The 23,123-nt window shown below is 47.9% G+C and overlaps 1 protein-coding gene across 8 annotated transcripts in view; it reads right to left on the reverse strand.

The window, feature by feature from the left end:
• Positions 1-23,123, reverse strand: part of GOLGA4 (golgin A4) — a 347,782-nt gene that overhangs the window by 69,847 nt on the left and 254,812 nt on the right. For 6 of the 8 annotated variants that reach the window (XM_063922581.1, XM_063922575.1, XM_063922574.1 and 3 more), the window contains 2 exons: positions 18,404-18,534; positions 17,253-17,336 (listed from right to left, as the gene is read on the reverse strand). In XM_063922581.1, coding sequence (XP_063778651.1) covers positions 17,253-17,336; positions 18,404-18,534 — 215 coding nt within the window. The remainder of the gene's footprint in view (positions 1-17,252; positions 17,337-18,403; positions 18,535-23,123) is intronic. The other 2 variants (XM_063922580.1, XM_063922576.1) reach the window with 1 other exon arrangement.

Genomic DNA, 23,123 nt, shown 5'->3' on the forward strand with positions numbered 1-23,123 from the left:
TCTCAAGACCCAATGTATCCTTCACCAAGAGCAGAGGTCCACTGAGAACTGGTTGTGTGTCACGGATCTTTCTTTCCTTTTAAGGGGTGTATTCAATAACTGTCGGAAGCTGCCGTCTTGTCGGAAAGACGGCAGCTTCGGACAGAAATAGGTCGGAAGGGGTTCCGACCTATTCAATAGGGGCTGATCCGCGTGCTTCTGTCGGAAATGGGGCCAAATCCTACAGGTTTTGGCCCCCTTCTGACAAACTCAATCCAACTTGGTTTGAGGTGAGGAGACCAGCGGTGCTGCGGGCGGCTGGGGGAGCTGAGATCGTTGGGCCGACAGGAGGAGCTGGCTGCGGGGGGACATGTCTGCGGCGGCGGGGGAGGCACTGCAGGGAGAGAGGTGCCTGGCCGTCCCTCGGCCAGGAACCTCTCTCCCTGCAGCGCCTCCCCCCGCCACCGCAGACATGTCCCCCCGCAGCCAGCTCCTCCCGCCGACCACCGATCTCTGCTCCCCCCGCTGCCATACAGCTCACGCCCACCGCCGTTAATCCCCCCGCCGGCCGCCGCCATCTGCACCCCTGGCTGCTGCTGTCAGTGCAGCCGCTGACAGCAGCGGTAGCACAGGACCCTGTGTACGGCCAAATCAGACAGTCGTATTTAGCCGTCCATTGAATAGGGGTTGTCGGATCCATTCCGGCAACTGCATGTCGGAATGTATCCGACTCTTATTGAATATACCCCTAAAACAGTGATTCCAAAACGCTGTCCTCAAGGACCCCCAACAGTCCAGTTTTAAGTATATCCATGCTTGGTCACAGGTGACTTAATTAGTACCTCAGTCCCTTAATTTTAACCATCTGTGCTGAGCCAAGGATATAATTAAAACCTGGACTATTAGAGGTCCTTGAGGACAGAGTTTTGCAAACCACTGCTTTAGAGTATGGAAATGACAACCAAAGGAGTCATGGAATATGGAAAAATAGGATTTTGGTTACCTACCGGTAAATCCTTTTCTCGTAGTCCGTAGAGGATGCTGGGGTCCATATTAGTACCATGGGGTATAGACAGGTCCACCAGGAGCCATTGGCACTTTAAGAGTTTAATAGTGTGGGCTGGCTCCTCCCTCTATGCCCCTCCTACCAGACTCAGTCTAGAAACTGTGCCCGAGGAGGCGACATACTTCGAGAGAAGGAATTACACAGATAGTGGCGAGATTCAAACCAGCTCACACAAACATGAAAATCCGGCCAACATGCTGGAATAACTTCAGCAACAGCTGAAACAGTAAATAACGCAGAATTTACCTAGGAACCAGGTAACACTGAACCAGAAAACCAATGCAGGAAAACGAAGCACTGGGCGGGCGACCAGCATCCTCTGCGGCCTATGAGAAAAGGATTCACCGGTAGGTAACCAAAATCCTATTTTCTCTTACGTCCTAGAGGATGCTGGGGTCCATAGTAGTACCATGGGGATGTACCAAAGCTCCCAGAACGTGAGGGAGAGCGCGGAGGCTCCTGCAACACTGCTGGACCAAACTTGAGGTCATCAGAGGCCAAAGTATCGAACTTCTAAAACTTGGCAAACGTGTTCGACCCAGACCAAGTAGCTGCACGGCAGAGTTGCACCGCCGAGACACCCCGGGCAGCCGCCCAGGAAGATCCCATTTTACGAGTAGAGTGGGCCTTAACGGAATTTGTACACGGCAGTCCTGCCGTGGAATAAGCATGCTGGATAGTGAACCTGATCCAGCGTGAAATCGACTGCTTAGAAGCAGGACATCCAATTTTCTTTGGATCATAGAGGACAAATAGAGAGTCACTTTACTTATGACGAGCCGTCCTCTTCACGTAAATCTTCAAAGTCCTCACTACATCCAAGGCCTTTGAAGAAATTGAGGAGTCAGTAGCCACTGGCACCACAAAGGGTTGGTTGATGTGGAAAGTTAGGAACTGTGGACGAGTCCGAAGTTTCGCCCTATCTTCATGGAAGATCAGATAGGGGCTTTTACGAGATAAAGCCCCCAATTCAGACACGCATCGTGCAGAAGCCAAGGCCAACAAGGTGACCGCCTTCCACGTGAGTAACTTGAGATCAGCCTCCTGTAGAGGCTCAAACCAAGCAGATTGCAGGAACTGCAACACCACATCAAGATCCCATGGAGCCGTAGGTGCCACAAAGGTAGGCTGGATTTGCAGAACCCCTTTCAAAAAGGTCTGAAGCTCAGGAAGAACAGCCAATTGTTTTTGGAAGAAGATGGACAAAGCAGAGATCTGGACCTCGATGGAGTCCAGTCTCAGTCCCATATACACCCCTGCTTGCAGGAAGAGGAGAAAATGTCCAAGTTTAAACTCCACCGCCGGAAACTTCTTGGCCTCACACCAAGAAACATATTTCTTCCAAATGCGATGGTAATGCTTAGACGTTACCCCCTTCCTGGCCTGTATCAGGGTAGGAATGACCTCACTCGGGATACCCTTCCGAGCCAAGATCTGGCGTTCAACCGCCATGCCGTCAAACGAAGCCACGGTAAGTCTTGATAAGCTAACGGCCCCTGCAGAAACAGATCCTCCCGAAGAGGTAAAGGCCGTGGATCTTCCAAAAGAAGATCCAGCAGATCCGCGTACCATGGCCAGTCCGGAGCAATGAGGATTGCCAGAACCTTTCTTCTTCTCACGAGCTGAAGAACCTTTGGTATCAGAGGAAGTGGAGGGAACACATACACTGACTTGAACACCCACGGTGTTACCAGTGCGTCCACGGCCACTGCGTGTGGGTCTCTTCACCTGGAACAGTACCTCCGTAGCTTCTTGTTGAGGCGGGAGGCCATCATGTCTATGTGAGGAACCCCCCACCAACCGGTTACCTCCTCGAACACCTCCGGATGGAGGCCCCACTCCCCTGGATGGAGATCGTGTCTGCTGAGGAAGTCTGCTTCCCAGTTGTCTACGCCCGGAATGAAGATTGCCGACATCGCCACTGCGTGCCTTTCTGCCCAGATGAGGATTTTTGACACCTCTGCCATGGCAACTCTGCTCTTCATTCCGCCTTGTCGGTTTATGTAGGCCACAGTGTTCACACTGTCCGACTGCACCTGAACAGCACGATCCTGTAGAAGGTGTGCTGCTTGCAGAAGGGCGTTGTAAACGGCCCTGAGTTCCAGAATGTTTATTGGGAGAAGCGACTCTTGAACCGACCATCGTCCCTGAAAGGTTTCCCCCAGAGCGACTCCTCCCCAACCTCTTAGACTTGCATCTGTGGTTAAAAGGATCCAGTCTTGAATTCCAAACCTTCTCCCTTCCAGAAGGTATGGAAGTTGTAGCCACCAGAGGAGTGAAATCCTGGCTTTCGGAGACAGGCGTATCCTCTTGTGCATGTGTAGGTGATAGCCCGACCACTGGTCCAATAGGTCCAGCTGAAAGGGTCGAGCATGAAAACTGCCGTACTGCAGAGCCTCGTAGGCAGCAACCATCTTCCCCAGAAGGCGTATGCATTGATGAACCGATACCCGGGCAGGCTTTAGGACCTCCTGGACCATTGCTTGAATCACCAACGCTTTCTCCACCGGGAGAAATACCCTCTGCACTTCCGTGTCGAGGATCATTCCCAGGAAAGAAAGCAGCCATGTCGGCTCCAGATGAGACTTTGGAAGGTTTAGGATCCAACCGTGCCTCCTGAGCAGCCGCGTCGTGAGCGCGATGGAAAGCAACAACCTTTCCCTGGACGACGCCTTGATCAGGAGATCGTCCAGATATGGAATTATGTTCACCCCCTGTTTGCGGAGGAGAACCATCATCTCCGCCATCACCTTGGTGAAGATCCTCGGTGCTGTGGAGAGGCCAAACGGTAGCGCCTGAAATTGATAGTGATCGTCCATCAGCACAAACCGGAGATATGCTTGATGCGGTGCCCAAATGGGAATGTGGAGGTAAGCATCCTTGATGTCCAGGGACACCAGGAACTCCCCCTCCGACAGTCCTGAGATGACAGCTCTCAGAGATTCCATCTTGAATTTGCACTTCCTGAGATAAGGATTCAAAGATTTTAAGTTTAGAATAGGCCGTACCGAACCATCCGGTTTCGGTACCATGAAAAGGTTCGAATAATAACCCTTGTTCCGCTGCTGAAGTGGGACCGGAATAATGACCTCTGACATCACCAATTTTCTGATGGCCTCCTGAAGAATTGTCCTGTCTGCCAGCAGGGCTGGCAAGCCTGACTTGAAGAAACGGTGAGGCGGGGGATTTTGATACTCCAGTCTGTACCCTCTGGACACTATATCCAGAACCCAGGGGTCCAGACCAGACGACACCCAGACATGGCTCAACTGCCGGTGTCTTGCCCCCACCTGACCTTCCACCAAGCCTAGCTGTACACCGTCATGCGGAGGACTTAGGGGTATCAGAAGCGGACTTCTGGGCCTGGGAACCTGCGGGAGCAGGTTTCTTTCCTTTGGCACGACCACCTCTGAAGAAGGTGTTCGAAGGCTTATTCTTTCTAGACCTCGCGGGCCGAAAAGGACTGTGACGTGGTAGATGAAAAAGGCTTCTTTGTAGCCGGTGCAGCACAGCAGAGGGGAGAAAAGGAGACTTACCCGCGGTAGCCGTGGCAATCCACGCATCCAACGCCTCCCCAAAGAGAGCCTGACCCTTGTATGGTAGGCCCTCCACACACTTCCTGGATTCCGCATCTGCAGACCAGTTGCGCAGCCAGAGACCTCTGCGAGCCGAGACAGACACGGAGGAGATCCCTGCAGCCATGGAACCCAGGTCCTTCATGGAATCCACCAGGAACCCTGCAGAATCCTGATTATTACGTAGAAAGAAATCAACGTCACCTTTGTCTAGCGTAGTCAATTCCTCCTGCAGAGTGATTGACCACCTGGCAATAGCTTTAGCAATCCAAGCACAGGCTATAGTAGGCCCCAATATAGCCCCTGAAGCCGTGTAAATGGATTTGAGCATAGCATCCACCTTGCGATCTACCGGGTCCTTTAACGCGGTAGATCCCGGAACCGATAATACCACCTGCTTGGACAGCCTGGATACAGAGGCGTCGACTATCGGCGGGGACTTCCATCTCTTCCTATCTTCCTCTGGGAAGGGAAAAGCCACCAAGACCCTCTTGGAAATCTGGATTTTGTTTTCCGGAGTTTCCCATGCCTTTTCAAAGATAGCATTCAATTCTTTGGATGCCGGGAAGGTGAGGAGGGGCATCTTTTTATCCGTAAAGAAGGCCTCCTCCACCTGTTCCGGAGCTGTGTACGAAATGTGAAAAACATCCCTAACAGCCTCAATCATCAACTGCACCCCCTTGGCAAGTGATGCCGTCCCCCTCAACACATCCCCATCACCGTCTGCAGCGATAGAGTCGGTGTCCATGTCATCCTGCATAATTGCAAGCGCACGTTTATGATAATGTACCGCAGGGGACCCCGAGGAGGTAGAATCAGACCATACCACCATAGAGGACTGGAGGACCTGAGTGGCATGCTCAGTCCTAGCAACCCTATCAGAAATCTGAGAAATAGTCCCCCTCAGAGAGACTAACCATTCTGTCTTTCTAGCTGGGATCTGCGCTAAAATAGTGCAATCCTGATTACATGGAATCTTCCTAGGAAGACAAATCCTCTGCACCATATGAAACAGTGTCCCTAGACATATTGTCACACACACTCAAACACCCCACAAACACACAGGGTATTATGTAGATAGAGTTTCCCCCCCCCCAAGAATGGCAGAGAGACACAGAGATTGGAGCCAACCCACACACAGCGCTTTTCAGGTAAAGGGAGTCCCTTCCCAGCGCTGTGTCCCTTAATAGGTGACACAGCCTTTAAACAGCCTCCTCTCCCTTCTACAGCCCCCTGGTACCGTACAGACTGCTGGAGAAAGCTCTGGAGGGACCTGGATCCAGTGAACCGTGACTGCAGGCAGGAAAAATGGCGCTGAACGCAGCTGGGTCCGCTCTGAGAAGCTCCGCCCCCTTCGATGGCACTGTCTTCCCACTCACATGAGGATTATACTGGCCCAGAGGATTGTGCTGAACTGGATCCGCAGAACCTGACATGCCTGAAACGACCAGTGTAGGGTCCGGAGCTGGCCCAGGGCGCTCCCTCCCAGCGTCGCACCAAGGTACCACTGAGCCTTCCAGCCTTGACCCTGTAGCCGCCTTCTTCACACTGTCCCCCCGCTTGTAAGGGGGGACAGTGACTCACTCGCCACTCTTCAGCTCGGGAGGGGGTGGCGGCTGGCTGCCGGGGCGAGTGTTCCCCTGCGGCGGGGCCCAATCAGACCACTCTGAAGCCAACGTCCAGTCAGCGGGAGCAGTGGCTCAAGACCCCGCAGGGCGGACACTGCTTCCCCCCCCTAGTCCCACGCTGCAGGGAGGCTGTCGCCAACAGCCTCCCTGTGAAATAAAAAAACCTGAAAAGGAAGAAAAATACTCTTTACCAAGAGAACTCTGTAGAGCTCCCCTAGCTGTGACCTGGTAGGCGGGGCATAGAGGAAGGAGCCAGCCCACACTATTAAACTCTTAAAGTGCCAATGGCTCCTGGTGGACCCGTCTATACCCCATGGTACTAATATGGACCCCAGCATCCTCTAGGACGTAACAGAAAGAAAAGTCACAGCTGCATCAATACCCAGATAGTAGAGTCTGGTGCTATCATGTGTGACAAAGACAAAACTAGAGTTATGGTAGACTTACCTTTGTTAACTCTCTTTCTTCGAGGTCCATAGTATCCACAGGGAATACATCGGGGTTGTAGGTGGTGAATCAGGTATGGGCACCAAATACTTAAGCTTTCAGCTATCCCAGAATGCTCGGTCCTTCCACGCTCCATGCTTAGGCAGGTCAGTTTTGTTAACAAGCCCAAAGCAGGAAGAGGATAGGAGAGAAGAAAGATATGGTACATAGAAGAACACACTCTCACAGATAGAAGAAGGGAACCAATGCTACAAACCCATATCAGCCAGGTGCGTCAGGGTGGGCACCTGTGGACCTCGAATAAAGAGAGTTAACAAAGGTAAGTCTACCATAACTCTCGTTTTCTTCTTTTAAAGCAGTATATTAAGGGAGGGGACACTCCTGAGTGGGTAAGATAATCAAGCGCCCAAATGAAGCTTCCTGGGAGGCGAAGGTATCAAAGGCATAAAACCTAAGAAAAAGTGACCACGTAGCCGCCTTGCAAAACTGTTCGACGGACCTCGGTGAACCGCCCACAGACCAGGTAGAATGAGCAGAGATCGCAGCTGGTACTGGAGTCAGCCATTTGAATCAATTGGGCCAGAGTTTGTTTGTTGGTTGGCCAACCTCGTTTGTGAAATCCATAGAGGAGGATAAATAGAGACTTTTGATTTTCTAATGGAACTGGTACGATCTACATAGATATGAAGAGCTCGAACCACATCCAGAGAGGCTTCCCCATCGATAGATTAGATGAGACAAAGGCCGGAACCACAATTTCTTCATTAAGGTGGAAAGGAGACACCAATTTAGGAAAGTAACCTGGCTGAGTACGCAGAACAGCCCTGTCCTAATGAAAGCTCAGAAAGGGAGAACAACAGGAGAGCACACCCAAGTTCGACACCCACCTGGCAGATGCAATGGCCAGAAGGAACAGCGTTTTTGCTGTTAGCCACTTATGATCCACAGCATCCAGAGGTTCAAATGGAGACTACTGCAGTGCATCAAGAACAATTGACAAATCAAACAGGAGGGACGTAGGGAGGTTGAACACAGATGACGCCCTGAAGAAAAGTGCAAACATCCGTCAATGGAGCAGTACAGCATTGAAACCATACAAAGCAGAGATGTGCTAGGTACAATCCATTCTGAAGAAAGGCAAGAATTATTGAGACCTTGAAGACTGTGGGGTCATAGCACTTGGCAGTGCACCACAGGAAGTAAGTATGCAACACCCCATAGTAGATACGGGCTTAGGCTAGTACATCGCTCGCAGCTCCAGGACACTGATTGATAAACAAGTCTCTGCTGGAGTCCAACGTGCCTGAAAGGAGAGCTGTCCGCTCACAGCCCCCTATCCGCGGAGAATGGCACTCATAGTGAGGAGTAACCAGTCCAGGGTCCAGATGTGGCAACCCTTGTCGAGGTGTGTTGTTACCAGGCTAGGGGCAGTCAATCTTCCGGAGAGAGAATAATCTGTTGGGATCGGATCACATGTGGTTGTCGTTCCACTTGGATAGAATCTAGAGATGAGCGCCGGAAATTTTTCGGGTTTTGTGTTTTGGTTTTGGGTTCGGTTCCGCGGCCGTGTTTTGGGTTCGACCGCGTTTTGGCAAAACCTAACCGATTTTTTTTTGTCGGATTCGGGTGTGTTTTGGATTCGGGTGTTTTTTTCCAAAAAACCTAAAAAACAGCTTAAATCATAGAATTTGGGGGTCATTTTGATCCCAAAGTATTATTAACCTCAAAAACCATCATTTCCACTCATTTTCAGTCTATTCTGAATACCTCACAATATTATTTTTAGTCCTAAAATTTGCACCGAGGTCGCTGGATGACTAAGCTAAGCGACCCTAGTGGCCGACACAAACACCTGGCCCATCTAGGAGTGGCACTGCAGTGTCACGCAGGATGGCCCTTCCAAAAAAACCTCCCCAAACAGCACATGACGCAAAGAAAAAAAGAGGCGCAATGAGGTAGCTGTGTGAGTAAGATAAGCGACCCTAGTGGCCGACACAAACACCGAGCCCATCTAGGAGTGGCACTGCAGTGTCACGCAGGATGTCCCTTCCAAAAAACACTCCCCAAACAGCACATGACGCAAAGAAAAAAAGAGGCGCAATGAGGTAGCTGTGTGAGTAAGATAAGCGACCCTAGTGGCCGACACAAACACCGGGCCCATCTAGGAGTGGCACTGCAGTGTCACGCAGGATGGCCCTTCCAAAAAACACTCCCCAAACAGCACATGACGCAAAGAAAAATTAAAGAAAAAAGAGGTGCAAGATGGAATTGTCCTTGGGCCCTCCCACCCACCCTTATGTTGTATAAACAGGACATGCACACTTTAACCAACCCATCATTTCAGTGACAGGGTCTGCCACACGACTGTGACTGATATGACGGGTTGGTTTGGACCCCCACCAAAAAAGAAGCAATTAATCTCTCCTTGCACAAACTGGCTCTACAGAGGCAAGATGTCCACCTCATCATCATCCTCCGATATATCACCGTGTACATCCCCCTCCTCACAGATTATCAATTCGTCCCCACTGGAATCCACCATCTCAGCTCCCTGTGTACTTTGTGGAGGCAATTGCTGCTGGTCAATGTCTCCGCGGAGGAATTGATTATAATTCATTTTAATGAACATCATCTTCTCCACATTTTCTGGATGTAACCTCGTACGCCGATTGCTGACAAGGTGAGCGGCGGCACTAAACACTCTTTCGGAGTACACACTTGTGGGAGGGCAACTTAGGTAGAATAAAGCCAGTTTGTGCAAGGGCCTCCAAATTGCCTCTTTTTCCTGCCAGTATAAGTACGGACTGTGTGACGTGCCTACTTGGATGCGGTCACTCATATAATCCTCCACCATTCTTTCAATGTTGAGAGAATCATATGCAGTGACAGTAGACGACATGTCCGTAATCGTTGTCAGGTCCTTCAGTCCGGACCAGATGTCAGCATCAGCAGTCGCTCCAGACTGCCCTGCATCACCGCCAGCGGGTGGGCTCGGAATTCTGAGCCTTTTCCTCGCACCCCCAGTTGCGGGAGAATGTGAAGGAGGAGATGTTGACAGGTCGCGTTCCGCTTGACTTGACAATTTTCTCACCAGCAGGTCTTTCAACCCCAGCAGACTTGTGTCTGCCGGAAAGAGAGATCCAAGGTAGGCTTTAAATCTAGGATCGAGCACGGTGGCCAAAATGTAGTGCTCTGATTTCAACAGATTGACCACCCGTGAATCCTTGTTAAGCGAATTAAGGGCTCCATCCACAAGTCCCACATGCCTAGCGGAATCGCTCCGTGTTAGCTCCTCCTTCAATGTCTCCAGCTTCTTCTGCAAAAGCCTGATGAGGGGAATGACCTGACTCAGGCTGGCAGTGTCTGAACTGACTTCACGTGTGGCAAGTTCAAAGGGCATCAGAACCTTGCACAACGTTGAAATCATTCTCCACTGCGCTTGAGACAGGTGCATTCCACCTCCTATATCGTGCTCAATTGTATAGGCTTGAATGGCCTTTTGCTACTCCTCCAACCTCTGAAGCATATAGAGGGTTGAATTCCACCTCGTTACCACTTCTTGCTTCAGATGATGGCAGGGCAGGTTCAGTAGTTTTTGGTGGTGCTCCAGTCTTCTGTACGTGGTGCCTGTACGCCGAAAGTGTCCCGCAATTCTTCTGGCCACCGACAGCATCTCTTGCACGCCCCTGTCGTTTTTTAAATAATTCTGCACCACCAAATTCAAGGTATGTGCAAAACATGGGACGTGCTGGAATTTGCCCATATTTAATGCACACACAATATTGCTGGCGTTGTCCGATGCCACAAATCCACAGGAGAGTCCAATTGGGGTAAGCCATTCCGCGATGATCTTCCTCAGTTGCCGTAAGAGGTTTTCAGCTGTGTGCGTATTCTGGAAACCGGTGATACAAAGCGTAGCCTGCCTAGGAAAGAGTTGGCGTTTGCGAGATGCTGCTACTGGTGCCGCCGCTGCTGTTCTTGCGGCGGGAGTCCATACATCTACCCAGTGGGCTGTCACAGTCATATAGTCCTGACCCTGCCCTGCTCCACTTGTCCACATGTCCGTGGTTAAGTGGACATTGGGTACAGCTGCATTTTTTAGGACACTGGTGACTCTTTTTCTGAGGTCTGTGTACATTTTCGGTATCGCCTGCCTAGAGAAATGGAACCTAGATGGTATTTGGTACCGGGGACACAGTACCTCCAACAAGTCTCTAGTTGGCTCTGCAGTAATGATGGATACCTGAACCACGTTTCTCACCACCCAGGATGCCAAGGCCTCAGTTATCCGCTTTGCAGTAGGATGACTGCTGTGATATTTCATCTTCCTCGCAAAGGACTGTTGGACAGTCAATTGCTTGGTGGAAGTAGTAAAAGTGGTCTTACGACTTCCCCTCTGGGATGACCATCGACTCCCAGCAGCAACAACAGCAGCGCCAGCAGCAGTAGGCGTTACACGCAAGGATGCATCGGAGGAATCCCAGGCAGGAGAGGAATCGTCAGAATTGCCAGTGACATGGCCTGCAGGACTATTGGCATTCCTGGGGAAGGAGGAAATTGACACTGAGGGAGTTGGTGGGGTGGTTTGCGTGAGCTTGGTTACTAGAGGAAGGGATTTACTGGTCAGTGGACTGCTTCCGCTGTCACCCAAAGTTTTTGAACTTGTCACTGACTTATTATGAATGCGCTGCAGGTGACGTATAAGGGAGGATGTTCCGAGGTGGTTAACGTCCTTACCCCTACTTATTACAGCTTGACAAAGGCAACACACGGCTTGACACCTGTTGTCCGCATTTCTGTTGAAATACTTCCACACCGAAGAGCTGATTTTTTTGGTATTTTCACCAGGCATGTCAGTGGCCATATTCCTCCCACGGACAACAGGTGTCTCCCCGGGTGCCTGACTTAAACAAACCACCTCACCATCAGAATCCTCCTGGTCAATTTCCTCCCCAGCGCCAGCAACACCCATATCCTCCTCATCCTGGTGTACTTCAACACTGACATCTTCAATCTGACTATCAGGAACTGGACTGCGGGTGCTCCTTCCAGCACTTGCAGGGGGCGTGCAAATGGTGGAAGGCGCATGCTCTTCACGTCCAGTGTTGGGAAGGTCAGGCATCGCAACCGACACAATTGGACTCTCCTTGTGGATTTGGGATTTCGAAGAACGCACAGTTCTTTGCGGTGCTTTTGCCAGCTTGAGTCTTTTCAGTTTTCTAGCGAGAGGCTGAGTGCTTCCATCCTCATGTGAAGCTGAACCACTAGCCATGAACATAGGCCAGGGCCTCAGCCGTTCCTTGCCACTCCGTGTGGTAAATGGCATATTGGCAAGTTTACGCTTAACCTCCGACAATTTTATTTTAGGTTTTGGAGTCCTTTTTTTTACTGATATTTGGTGTTTTGGATTTGACATGCTCTGTACTATGACATTGGGCATCGGCCTTGGCAGACAACGTTGCTGGCATTTCATCGTCTCGGCCATGACTAGTGGCAGCAGCTTCAGCACGAGGTGGAAGTGGATCTTGATCTTTCCCTAATTTTGGAACCTCAACATTTTTGTTCTCCATATTTTAATAGGCACAACTAAAAGGCACCTCAGGTAAACAATGGAGATGGATGGATACTAGTATACTTATGGATGGACTGCCGAGTGCCGACACAGAGGTAGCTACAGCCGTGGACTAACGTACTGTGTCTGCTGCTAATATAGACTGGATGATTGATAATGAGATGAAATCAATATATATATGTATGTATATATAATATCACTAGTACTGCAGCCGGACAGGTAGATAATATATTTATTAGGTAATGATGACTGATGACGGACCTGCTGGACACTGTCAGCTCAGCAGCACCGCAGACTGCTACAGTAAGCTACTATACTCTATAGTAGTATGTACAAAGAAGAAAGAAAAAAAAAAACCACGGGTAGGTGGTATACAATTATGGATGGACTGCCGAGTGCCGACACAGAGGTAGCTACAGCCGTGGACTAACGTACTGTGTCTGCTGCTAATATAGACTGGATGATTGATAATGAGATGAAATCAATATATATATGTATGTATATATAATATCACTAGTACTGCAGCCGGACAGGTAGATAATATATTTATTAGGTAATGATGACTGATGACGGACCTGCTGGACACTGTCAGCTCAGCAGCACCGCAGACTGCTACAGTAAGCTACTATACTATAGTAGTATGTACAAAGAAGAAAGAAAAAAAAAAAACCACGGGTAGGTGGTATACAATTATGGATGGACTGCTGAGTGCCGACACAGAGGTAGCTACAGCCGTGGACTACCGTACTGTGTCTGCTGCTAATATAGACTGGATGATAATGAGATGTAGTATGTATAAAGAAGAAAGAAAAAAAAACCACGGGTAGGTGGTATACAATTATGGATGGACTGCCGAGTGCCGACACAGAGGTAGCTACAGCCGTGGACTACCGTACTGTGTCTGCTGCTAATATAGACTGGATGATAATGAGATGTAGTATGTATAAAGAAGAAAGAAAAAAAAACCACGGGTAGGTGGTATACAATTATGGATGGACTGCCGAGTGCCGACACAGAGGTAGCTACAGCCGTGGACTACCGTACTGTGTCTGCTGCTAATATAGACTGGTTGATAATGAGATGTAGTATGTATAAAGAAGAAAGAAAAAAAAAACCACGGGTAGGTGGTATACAATTATGGATGGACTGCCGAGTGCCGACACAGAGGTAGCTACAGCCGTGGACTAACGTACTGTGTCTGCTGCTAATATAGACTGGATGATTGATAATGAGATGAAATCAATATATATATGTATGTATATATAATATCACTAGTACTGCAGCCGGACAGGTAGATAATATATTTATTAGGTAATGATGACTGATGACGGACCTGCTGGACACTGTCAGCTCAGCAGCACCGCAGACTGCTACAGTAAGCTACTATACTATAGTAGTATGTACAAAGAAGAAAGAAAAAAAAAAAACCACGGGTAGGTGGTATACAATTATGGATGGACTGCTGAGTGCCGACACAGAGGTAGCTACAGCCGTGGACTACCGTACTGTGTCTGCTGCTAATATAGACTGGTTGATAATGAGATGTAGTATGTATAAAGAAGAAAGAAAAAAAAAACCACGGGTAGGTGGTATACAATTATGGATGGACTGCCGAGTGCCGACACAGAGGTAGCTACAGCCGTGGACTAACGTACTGTGTCTGCTGCTAATATAGACTGGATGATAATGAGATGTAGTATGTATAAAGAAGAAAGAAAAAAAAAACCACGGGTAGGTGGTGGTATACAATTATGGATGGACTGCCGAGTGCCGACACAGAGATAGCTACAGCCGTGGACTACCGTACTGTACTGTGTCTGCTGCTAATATAGACTGGATGATAATGAGATGTAGTATGTATAAAGAAGAAAGAAAAAAAAAACCACGGGTAGGTGGTATACAATTATGGATGGACTGCCGAGTGCCGACACAGAGGTAGCTACAGCCGTGAACTACCGTACTGTGTCTGCTGCTAGTATAGACTGGATGATAAATAATGATATAAAAAATATATATATATCACTACTGCAGCCGGACAGGTATATATTATATAATGACGGACCTGCTGGACACTGTCTGTCAGCAGAATGAGTTTTTTATAGAATAAAAAAACACCACACAAGTCACACGACGAGTGTTTAACTTTTTCAGGCAGACAATCACAATATACTGGTGGTCAGTGTGGTCAGGTCACTGGTCAGTCACACTGGCAGTGGCACTCTGGCAGCAAAAGTGTGCACTGTTTAATATGTACTCCTGGCTCCTGCTATAACCTATAACTGCTCCCCAGTCTCCCCCACAATTAAGCTGTGTGAGCACAGTCAGATATTATACATAGATGATGCAGCACACTGGGCTGAGCACAGATATGGTATGTGACTGAGTCAGTGTGTATCGTTTTTTTCAGGCAGAGAACGGATTATATTAAATAATAATAAAACTGCACTGGTGGTCTCACTGGTCAGTCACTAGTATAACTAACTAACTACTATCAGCAAAATTCTGCACTCTCTGAGTACTCCTCCTAAGCTCCAGTAAATGAAGTGTCTCACTCTCACTCTCCTATCTATTTCTAAACGGAGAGGACGCCAGCCACGTCCTCTCCCTATCAATCTCAATGCACGTGTAAAAATGGCGGCGACGCGCGGCTCCTTATATAGAATCCGAGTCTCGCGATAGAATCCGAGCCTCGCGAGAATCAGACAGCGTGATGATGACGTTCGGGCGCGCTCGGGTTAACCGAGCAAGGCGGGAAGATCCGAGTCGCTTGGACCCGTGTAAAAAAACATGAAGTTCGGGCGGGTTCGGATTCAGAGGAACCGAACCCGCTCATCTCTATTAGAATCAAGTGCTGTAGAGGCCGAAAATGCAACTGAGCATACTCTAACCATGTCGACGGTTGAGACCATCAATCCTAGGACTTACATGGCCGAGTGGATGGACTCTCAGTGAGGGTAAAGCAGCTTTCGAACTTTTGTCTGCAGGTAGGAAAAGTCTATGGACTTTGGAATCCAGGAGAGCTCCCAGATAAAACATCCTTTTTAATGGTGTGAGAGATTACTTTTTCCAGTTGGTGAGCCATCCGTGGCATTGTAAGAAAGGCCATTGGGGGTCATTCCGAGTTGATCGCTCGCTAGCAGATTTTAGCAGCCGTGCAAACGCTATGCCGCCGCCCACTGGGAGTGTATTTTAGCTTAGCAGAAGTGCGAACGAAAGGATCGCAGAGCGGCTACAAAGTTTTTTTGTGCCGTTTCTGAGTAGCTCAAAACCTACTCAACGCTTGCGATCATTTCAGACTGTTTAGTTCCTGTTTTGAAGTCACAAACACGCCCTGCGTTTTTCCTGGCACGCCTGCGTTTTTCCTGGCACGCCTGCGTTTTTTCAATCACTCCCTGAAAACGGCAGGTTGCCACCCAGAAATGCCCACTTCATGTCAATCACTCTGCGGTCAGCAGTGCGACTGAAATGCTTCGCTAGACCATGTGTAAAACTACATAGTTCATTGCAATAGTACGTCGCGCGTGCGCATTGCGCCGCATGCGCAGAAGTGCCATTTTTATTTTGCCTCATCGCTGCACAGCGAACGAATGCAGCTAGCGATCAACTCGGAATGACCCCCATTGTTAGTTGTAGATGGCTTTGCAAGACCTGAGTTTGCTAGGAGGAGTAGGTTGTCCAAGTAAGTAAGTATTCGGACTCCCTGACGACATAAACGTGCTGCCATAATTTTGGTAAACACTCTGGGCGTTGAAGCAAGCCCAAAAGGCAGAGCACGAAATTGGTAAATGTTGTTGAAGTATAGCACAACGTAGGAAACGTTGATGCGATGGAGCTATAGGGATATGCAGCTATGCATCCTGTATGTCCAGGGACACCATAAAGTCCCCAGGCTTCATAGCTAGAATAATGGAACGGAGGGTTTCCATTCGAAACTTGGGGGCCTACACAAATATGTTGAGAGATTTGAGGATGGGTCAATTAGACCCAATGGGTTTCGGAATGAGGAACAGGGAGGAGTAGTAACCCAATCTGCGTTGTGACCAAGAAACACGTACTATCCTGAGCTGGGAAAGGGGCCACAGGTAGAGTGCTGGCCTCCCCTATACTGACGTTACTCACCAGGTATGTTGGCCTCACTAATCTGTGTACATAGTACACTGCCTGTCTGGTGGTCTAGTGGAGTTCCTTGTCTAGCCAGTGTCCACACCAGCGCTGCGGTCCATCTCCTGGGGCGCGTGGTGAACTGCGATTAGACACGGGTCTCTGTAAGCGGACCACGCAGTCTTAGGATCACGGAGCCGCAGCACTGGGGTCTACAGACTAACCATCACATAAGGCTCAAGTGAAGAATTCTATATAAAAAATAAAATTAAAAAAAATTCAAGCTTGGAGCATTCTGGAATATCTGAAAGACCTGATTCACCAACTACAGTCCCAATGTATTCCCTGTAGAGCCCTATGGAACCCAAAGAAAATAAAAATAAGCAACATGTCCATCTTCTAAGGTTTGTGAACAAAATATGATTATATGATCAGTTTTTAATCTGAGATCTTCAATGATATGAATGAAAATCCCCCCAATAATGACGATATGATGTTGGGTTCATGGTTTACATGTAGCACATCTTAATAACCAGCCTAATTTTTCCATATATGTGACTTTAGCAGCTACTGTAAGTCCCTGAAATATAGAAATACCCAAGATTTGACAAAGTTAGAAAGGACCAGAAATGTACAGAATATGATTTTTCTTCTGTATGAAGACAGAAAAAAACGTTATGCTTGGTCAGGGAATACTCAGAAGCACCTCTATATTACCTATATGACCGGTGCTTTTAGATGCAGTATACACAGTCTCTGTTCTGTTTGGGTGAAACGAGTTTGGCTAACAAATGGAACAAAAGATGAAGAATCTATCAAACTAGTCAATTAAAAAGTCATGTAGTGTAGGGAGAAAGCACACCATGCACAGCTATCGCAGGTACCTCTTCAGACCAAGCAAGGACGAGTACATTTTTCCAATGAATTGAATACAATTTTATGTGATCCATGTAAAGTCTGTTCAGCTCCTGAAAGGTACATTTTGCCATTCAAACTTTTACAATGTACGTAAGCTCATTAAATATCATTACAGTCTTTACTAATGAAAAATGTAGAATATTGGAAGAATTGGGTGAATTGTAGTACAAAATATATATTTTAACAAACTATAGCCATAAGTTATACATAAGCAAGTGGTTCCCAAACAGTCCAGATTTTAAGGATATCCATGGCTCAGGACAGATGGTTAAATCAAATTGATTGAGGTATGAATTAAGTCAACTCTGCCCAAGCTTGGTTATCCTTAAAACCTGGATCATTGGTGGTGCCTTGAGGAGCGCGTATTGGAACCTCTGACATAAGCCTAATACAGTTTCAGAGGGCGTCATTATCATTAGGCTGGCTTGAGGGGAGGTCTTACTCTACGCATCACCACCACACCAGAAGAGCAGTAAAGGTGAGCGAAGATGACACAGCAATGTGAGACAATGAATAGAAAGGGTTCAGCTTGCACAAAGATACAATATAAAGTAAGTGTACCTAACTTACAACTGAAACTAATGTAGCTCATACATCAATCAAGTGAATCATCAATTCCCTGATGCCCATCCCTGATCCAGACTCAGATTATCGTCAAAATACAACATGTTAAAAATCATGGATGCACAGATTATAATCATATTTGGGGTGGAATTGGCAAATCAAGATTGTTCAACATGTTGGATTTTGCCACTTACCTGACCCAACCATACACCAGCAACACAGAGAATTGGTCTGATGCATTCTTGAGGTATGGGCTACATAAAAGGTATGAATTTAGACACCTTGCCCTCCCAAACAAAATAAAAATAAATAAACCCTGTCAATTATACATATTTATGTAAAAAATAAATAAAAATAAAGGTGGAATAAAACTTCACTTTGTTAATCATCCAATTTTACATCAATGCATACATTTCTGCAATATTATGTGTATATTAAATACTAATCAGGTTTCACTAGAAAATGTTATTTTCGGTCAACGTAGTGAATAATTCCCTACTAGAAACAATTTTCAAACCAAGTAACTACATATGGTCGGCTCAGTAAAACTTACCTCCAAAATGTCTTCATATTTTTTAACTGTTCTTTTTAAGTCGTCTTCTTTTTCTGCAATTTTTTTATGGAGCTGAGTTGTTTCTATGTGATGTGATTGCATTAATTCAGCCTCAACCTCCTGTGCTTTGCCTTAAGGAATAAAAAGGTTTGTTAGGCCATAAACAAATAAATTCTTAGATTTTTTTTTTAAAAGGTGCTATATGTTCCCTATAAAGATACTTGTGAATTTTCCCAAAATGCCAGTGACAAATGATGGACAACCTGCAGAGTGGCAGGCTTGGTGGAGTTACTCTAAGATTGTCTCCCTTTGGCAAGAATATGTAGACTTGTGTTTATTGTGAGATATAATTGGCTACCCGACAATCAGGATTTCGGCTATCAGAAGACTGGCATCGGAATCCCGATACCGCTCACAATCCCGAATGCAATTATGACGGGGAAGGTTAGTGTAAGGCACTAATGGGAGGGTTAGGGTTAGGCTGCAGGAGGGGAGGGGTAGGGTTAGCCTACTTACCAAAATGTGTTGGGATTCTGACTGTCGGGATGCCGGTCGGTATTCTGACCATCGGCAATCCTGACTGTTGGTATTCTGTACCCAACCCTTTATTCTGGGGTTGTCCAAGCACACAAAAACAACCACCAATTAATTTGTCATATATTAAATGAGAAATGTAGCTGCACAATGAGTGTTTAAAATGGAACATATCACAAGAAACCTATATAAGCTTTATGGCCATGTGGCTTCCATAGACAATGAACAATATGGGGTAAATTTACTAAGATTCGTATTTTCCCGTTTGAGGTCAAAGTTCAATCACGAATGACATCGAAAGTGTAAAATTGCAACTTTTTGAATTGATTACGACTAATTTACAAAGCTGCCGTATTCTGCATTTTCGGGTTTTCCGATGTCGATGTCATTCGTTTTTTTTTGGCAGTGTTTTACGTGAGTGAATTGTAAAACACTGCCGACTTTAATACAATGAATCTCGGCCGGATCTGAGAGATCCGTGCTGGGCTTCATTGTGCACCTTGTTAAAAAAAATAAGAATTTACTTACCGATAATTCTATTTCTCATAGTCCGTAGTGGATGCTGGGGACTCCGTAAGGACCATGGGGAATAGCGGCTCCGCAGGAGACTGGGCACATCTAAAGAAAGCTTTAGGACTATCTGGTGTGCACTGGCTCCTCCCCCTATGACCCTCCTCCAAGCCTCAGTTAGGATACTGTGCCCGGACGAGCGTACACAATAAGGAAGGATTTTGAATCCCGGGTAAGACTCATACCAGCCACACCAATCACACCGTATAACCTGTGATCTGAACCCAGTTAACAGCATGATAACAGAGGAGCCTCTGAAAGATGGCTCACAACAATAATAACCCGATTTTTGTAACAATAACTATGTACAAGTATTGCAGACAATCCGCACTTGGGATGGGCGCCCAGCATCCACTACGGACTATGAGAAATAGAATTATCGGTAAGTAAATTCTTATTTTCTCTAACGTCCTAAGTGGATGCTGGGGACTCCGTAAGGACCATGGGGATTATACCAAAGCTCCCAAACGGGCGGGAGAGTGCGGATGACTCTGCAGCACCAAATGAGAGAACTCCAGGTCCTCCTCAGCCAGGATATCAATTTTGTAGAATTTTACAAACGTATTTGCTCCTGACCAAGTAGCTGCTCGGCAAAGTTGTAAAGCCGAGACCCCTCGGGCAGCTGCCCAAGATGAGCCCACCTTCCTTGTGGAGTGGGCATTTACAGATTTTTGGCTGTGGCAGGCCTGCCACAGAACGTGCAAGCTGAATTGTACTACAAATCCAACGAGCAATAGTCTGCTTAGAAGCAGGAGCACCCAGCTTGTTGGGTGCACACAGGATAAACAGCGAGTCAGATTTCCTGACTCCAGCCGTCCTGGAAACATATATTTTCAGGGCACTGACAACGTCTAGCAACTTGGAGGCCTCCAAGTCCCTAGTAGCCGCAGGCACCACCAATAGGTTGGTTCAGGTGAGACGCTGAAACCACCTTGGGGAGAAACTGAGGACGAGTCCTCAATTCCGCCCTGTCCGAATGGAAAATCAGATAAGGGCTTTTTCAGGATAAAGCCGCCAATTCTGACACGCGCCTGGCCCAGGCCAGGGCCAACAGCATGACCACTTTCCATGTGAGATATTTGAACTCCACAGATTTAAGTGGTTCAAACCAATGTGACTTTTGGAACCCAAACTACATTGAGATCCCAAAGTGCCACTGGAGGCACAAAAAGAGGCTGTATATGCAGTACCCCTTTTACAAACGTCTGAACTTCAGGGACTGAAGCTAGTTCTTTTTGGAAGAAAATTGACAGGGCCGAAATTTGAACCTTAATGGACCCCAATTTCAGGCCCATAGACACTCCTGTTTGCAGGAAATGTAGGAATCGACCCAGTTGAATTTCCTCCGTCGGGCCTTACTGGCCTCGCACCACGCAACATATTTTCGCCAATTGCGGTGATAATGTTTTTGCGGTTACATCCTTCCTGGCTTTGATCAGGATAGGGATGACTTCATCCGGAATGCCTTTTTTCCTTCAGGATCCGGCGTTCAACCGCCATGCCGTCAAACGCAGCCGCGGTAAGTCTTGGAACAGACAGGGTCCTTGCTGGAACAGGTCCCTTCTTAGAGGTAGAGGCCACGGATCCTCCATGAGCATCTCTTGAAGTTCCGGTTACCAAGTCCTTCTTGGCCAATCCGGAACCACGAATATAGTGCTTACTCCTCTCCATCTTATCAATCTCAGTACCTTGGGTATGAGAGGCAGAGGAGGGAACACATACCCTGACTGGTACACCCACGGTGTTACCAGAGCGTCTACAGCTTATTGCCTGAGGGTCCCTGGACCTGGCGCAATACCTGTCGAGTTTTTAATCATGTGGAAGACTTCTGGGTGAAGTCCCCACTCTCCCGGGTGGAGGTCGTGCTGAGGAAGTCTGCTTCCCAGTTGTCCACTCCCGGAATGAATACTGCTGACAGTGCTATCACATGATTTTCCGCCCAGCGAAGAATCCTTGCAGCTTCTGCCATTGCCCTCCTGCTTCTTGTGCCACCCTGTCTGTTTACGTGGGTGACTGCCGTGATGTTGTCCGACTGGATCAACACCGGCTGACCTTGAAGCAGAGGTCTTGCTAAGCTTAGAGCATTGTAAATGTCCCTTAGCTTCAGGATATTTATGTGAAGTGATGTCTCCAGGCTTGACCATAAGCCCTGGATATTCCTTCCCTGTGTGACTGCTCCCCAGCCTCGCAGGCTGGCATCCGTGGTCACCAGGACCCAGTCCTGAATGCCTAATCTGCGGCCCTCTAGAAGATGAGCACTCTGCAACCACCACAGGAGGGACACCCTTGTCCTTGGTGACAGGGTTATCCGCTGATGCATCTGAAGATGCGATCCGGACCATTTGTCCAGCAGGTCCCACTGGAAAGTTCTTGCGTGGAATCTGCCGAATGGGATTGCTTCGTAGGAAGCCACCATTTTACCCAGAACCCTTGTGCATTGATGCACTGAGACTTGGCTCGGTTTGAGGAGGTTCCTGACTAGCTCGGATAACTCCCTGGCTTTCTCCTCCGGGAGAAACACCTTTTTCTGGACTGTGTCCAGGATCATCCCTAGGAACAGAAGACACGTCGTCGGAACCAGGTGCGATTTTGGAATATTGAGAATCCAATCGTGCTGCCGCAACACTACCTGAGATAGTGCTACACCGACCTCCAACTGTTCCCTGGATCTTACCCTTATCAGGGAAATGTCCAAGGAAGGGATAACTAAAATTCACTTCCTTCGAAGGAATATCATAATTTCGGCCATTACCTTGGTAAAGACCCGGGGTGCCGTGTACCATCCATACGGCAGCGTCTGAACTGATAGTGACAGTTCTGTACCATAAACCTGAGGTACCCTTGGTGAGAAGGGTAAATTTTGACATGAAGGTAAGCATCCTTGATGTCCCGAGACATCATGTAGTCCCCTTCTTCCAGGTTCGCAATCACTGCTCTGAGTGACTCAATCTTGAATTTGAACCTCTGTATGTAAGTGTTCAAAGATTTTAGATTTAGAATCGGTCTTACCGAGCCGTCCGGCTTCGGTACCACAACAGTGTGGAATAATACCCCGTTCCCTGTTGCAGGAGGGGTAACTTGATTATCACCTGCTGGGAATACAGCTTGTGAATGGCTTCCAAAACTGTCTCCCTGTCAGAAGGAGACATCGGTAAAGCCGACTTTAGGAAACGGCGAGGGGGAGACGTCTCGAATTCTAATTTGTACCCTTGAGATATCACCTGAAGGATCCAGGGGTCTACTTGCGAGTGAGCCCACTGCGCGCTGAAATTCATTGAGACGGGCCCCCCACCGTGCCCGATTCTGCTTGTAAAGCCCCAGCGTATACTGAGGGCTTGGCAGAGGCGGGAGAGGGTTTCTGTTCCTGGGAACTGGCTGATTTCTGCAGCCTTTTTCCTCTCCCTCTGTCACGGGGCAGAAATGAGGAACCTTTTGCCCGCTTGTCCACGAAAAGACTGCGCCTGATAATACGGCGTCTTCTCATGTTGAGAGGCGACCTGGGGTACAAACGTGGAATTCCCAGCTGTTGCCGTGGCCACCAGGTCTGAAAGACCGACCCCAAATAACTCCTCCCTTAATAAAGCAATACTTCCAAATGCCGTTTGGAATACGCATC

Source organism: Pseudophryne corroboree, chromosome 5 (assembly GCF_028390025.1).
Source record: "Pseudophryne corroboree isolate aPseCor3 chromosome 5, aPseCor3.hap2, whole genome shotgun sequence".
NCBI classification, from domain to species: domain Eukaryota; kingdom Metazoa; phylum Chordata; class Amphibia; order Anura; family Myobatrachidae; genus Pseudophryne; species Pseudophryne corroboree.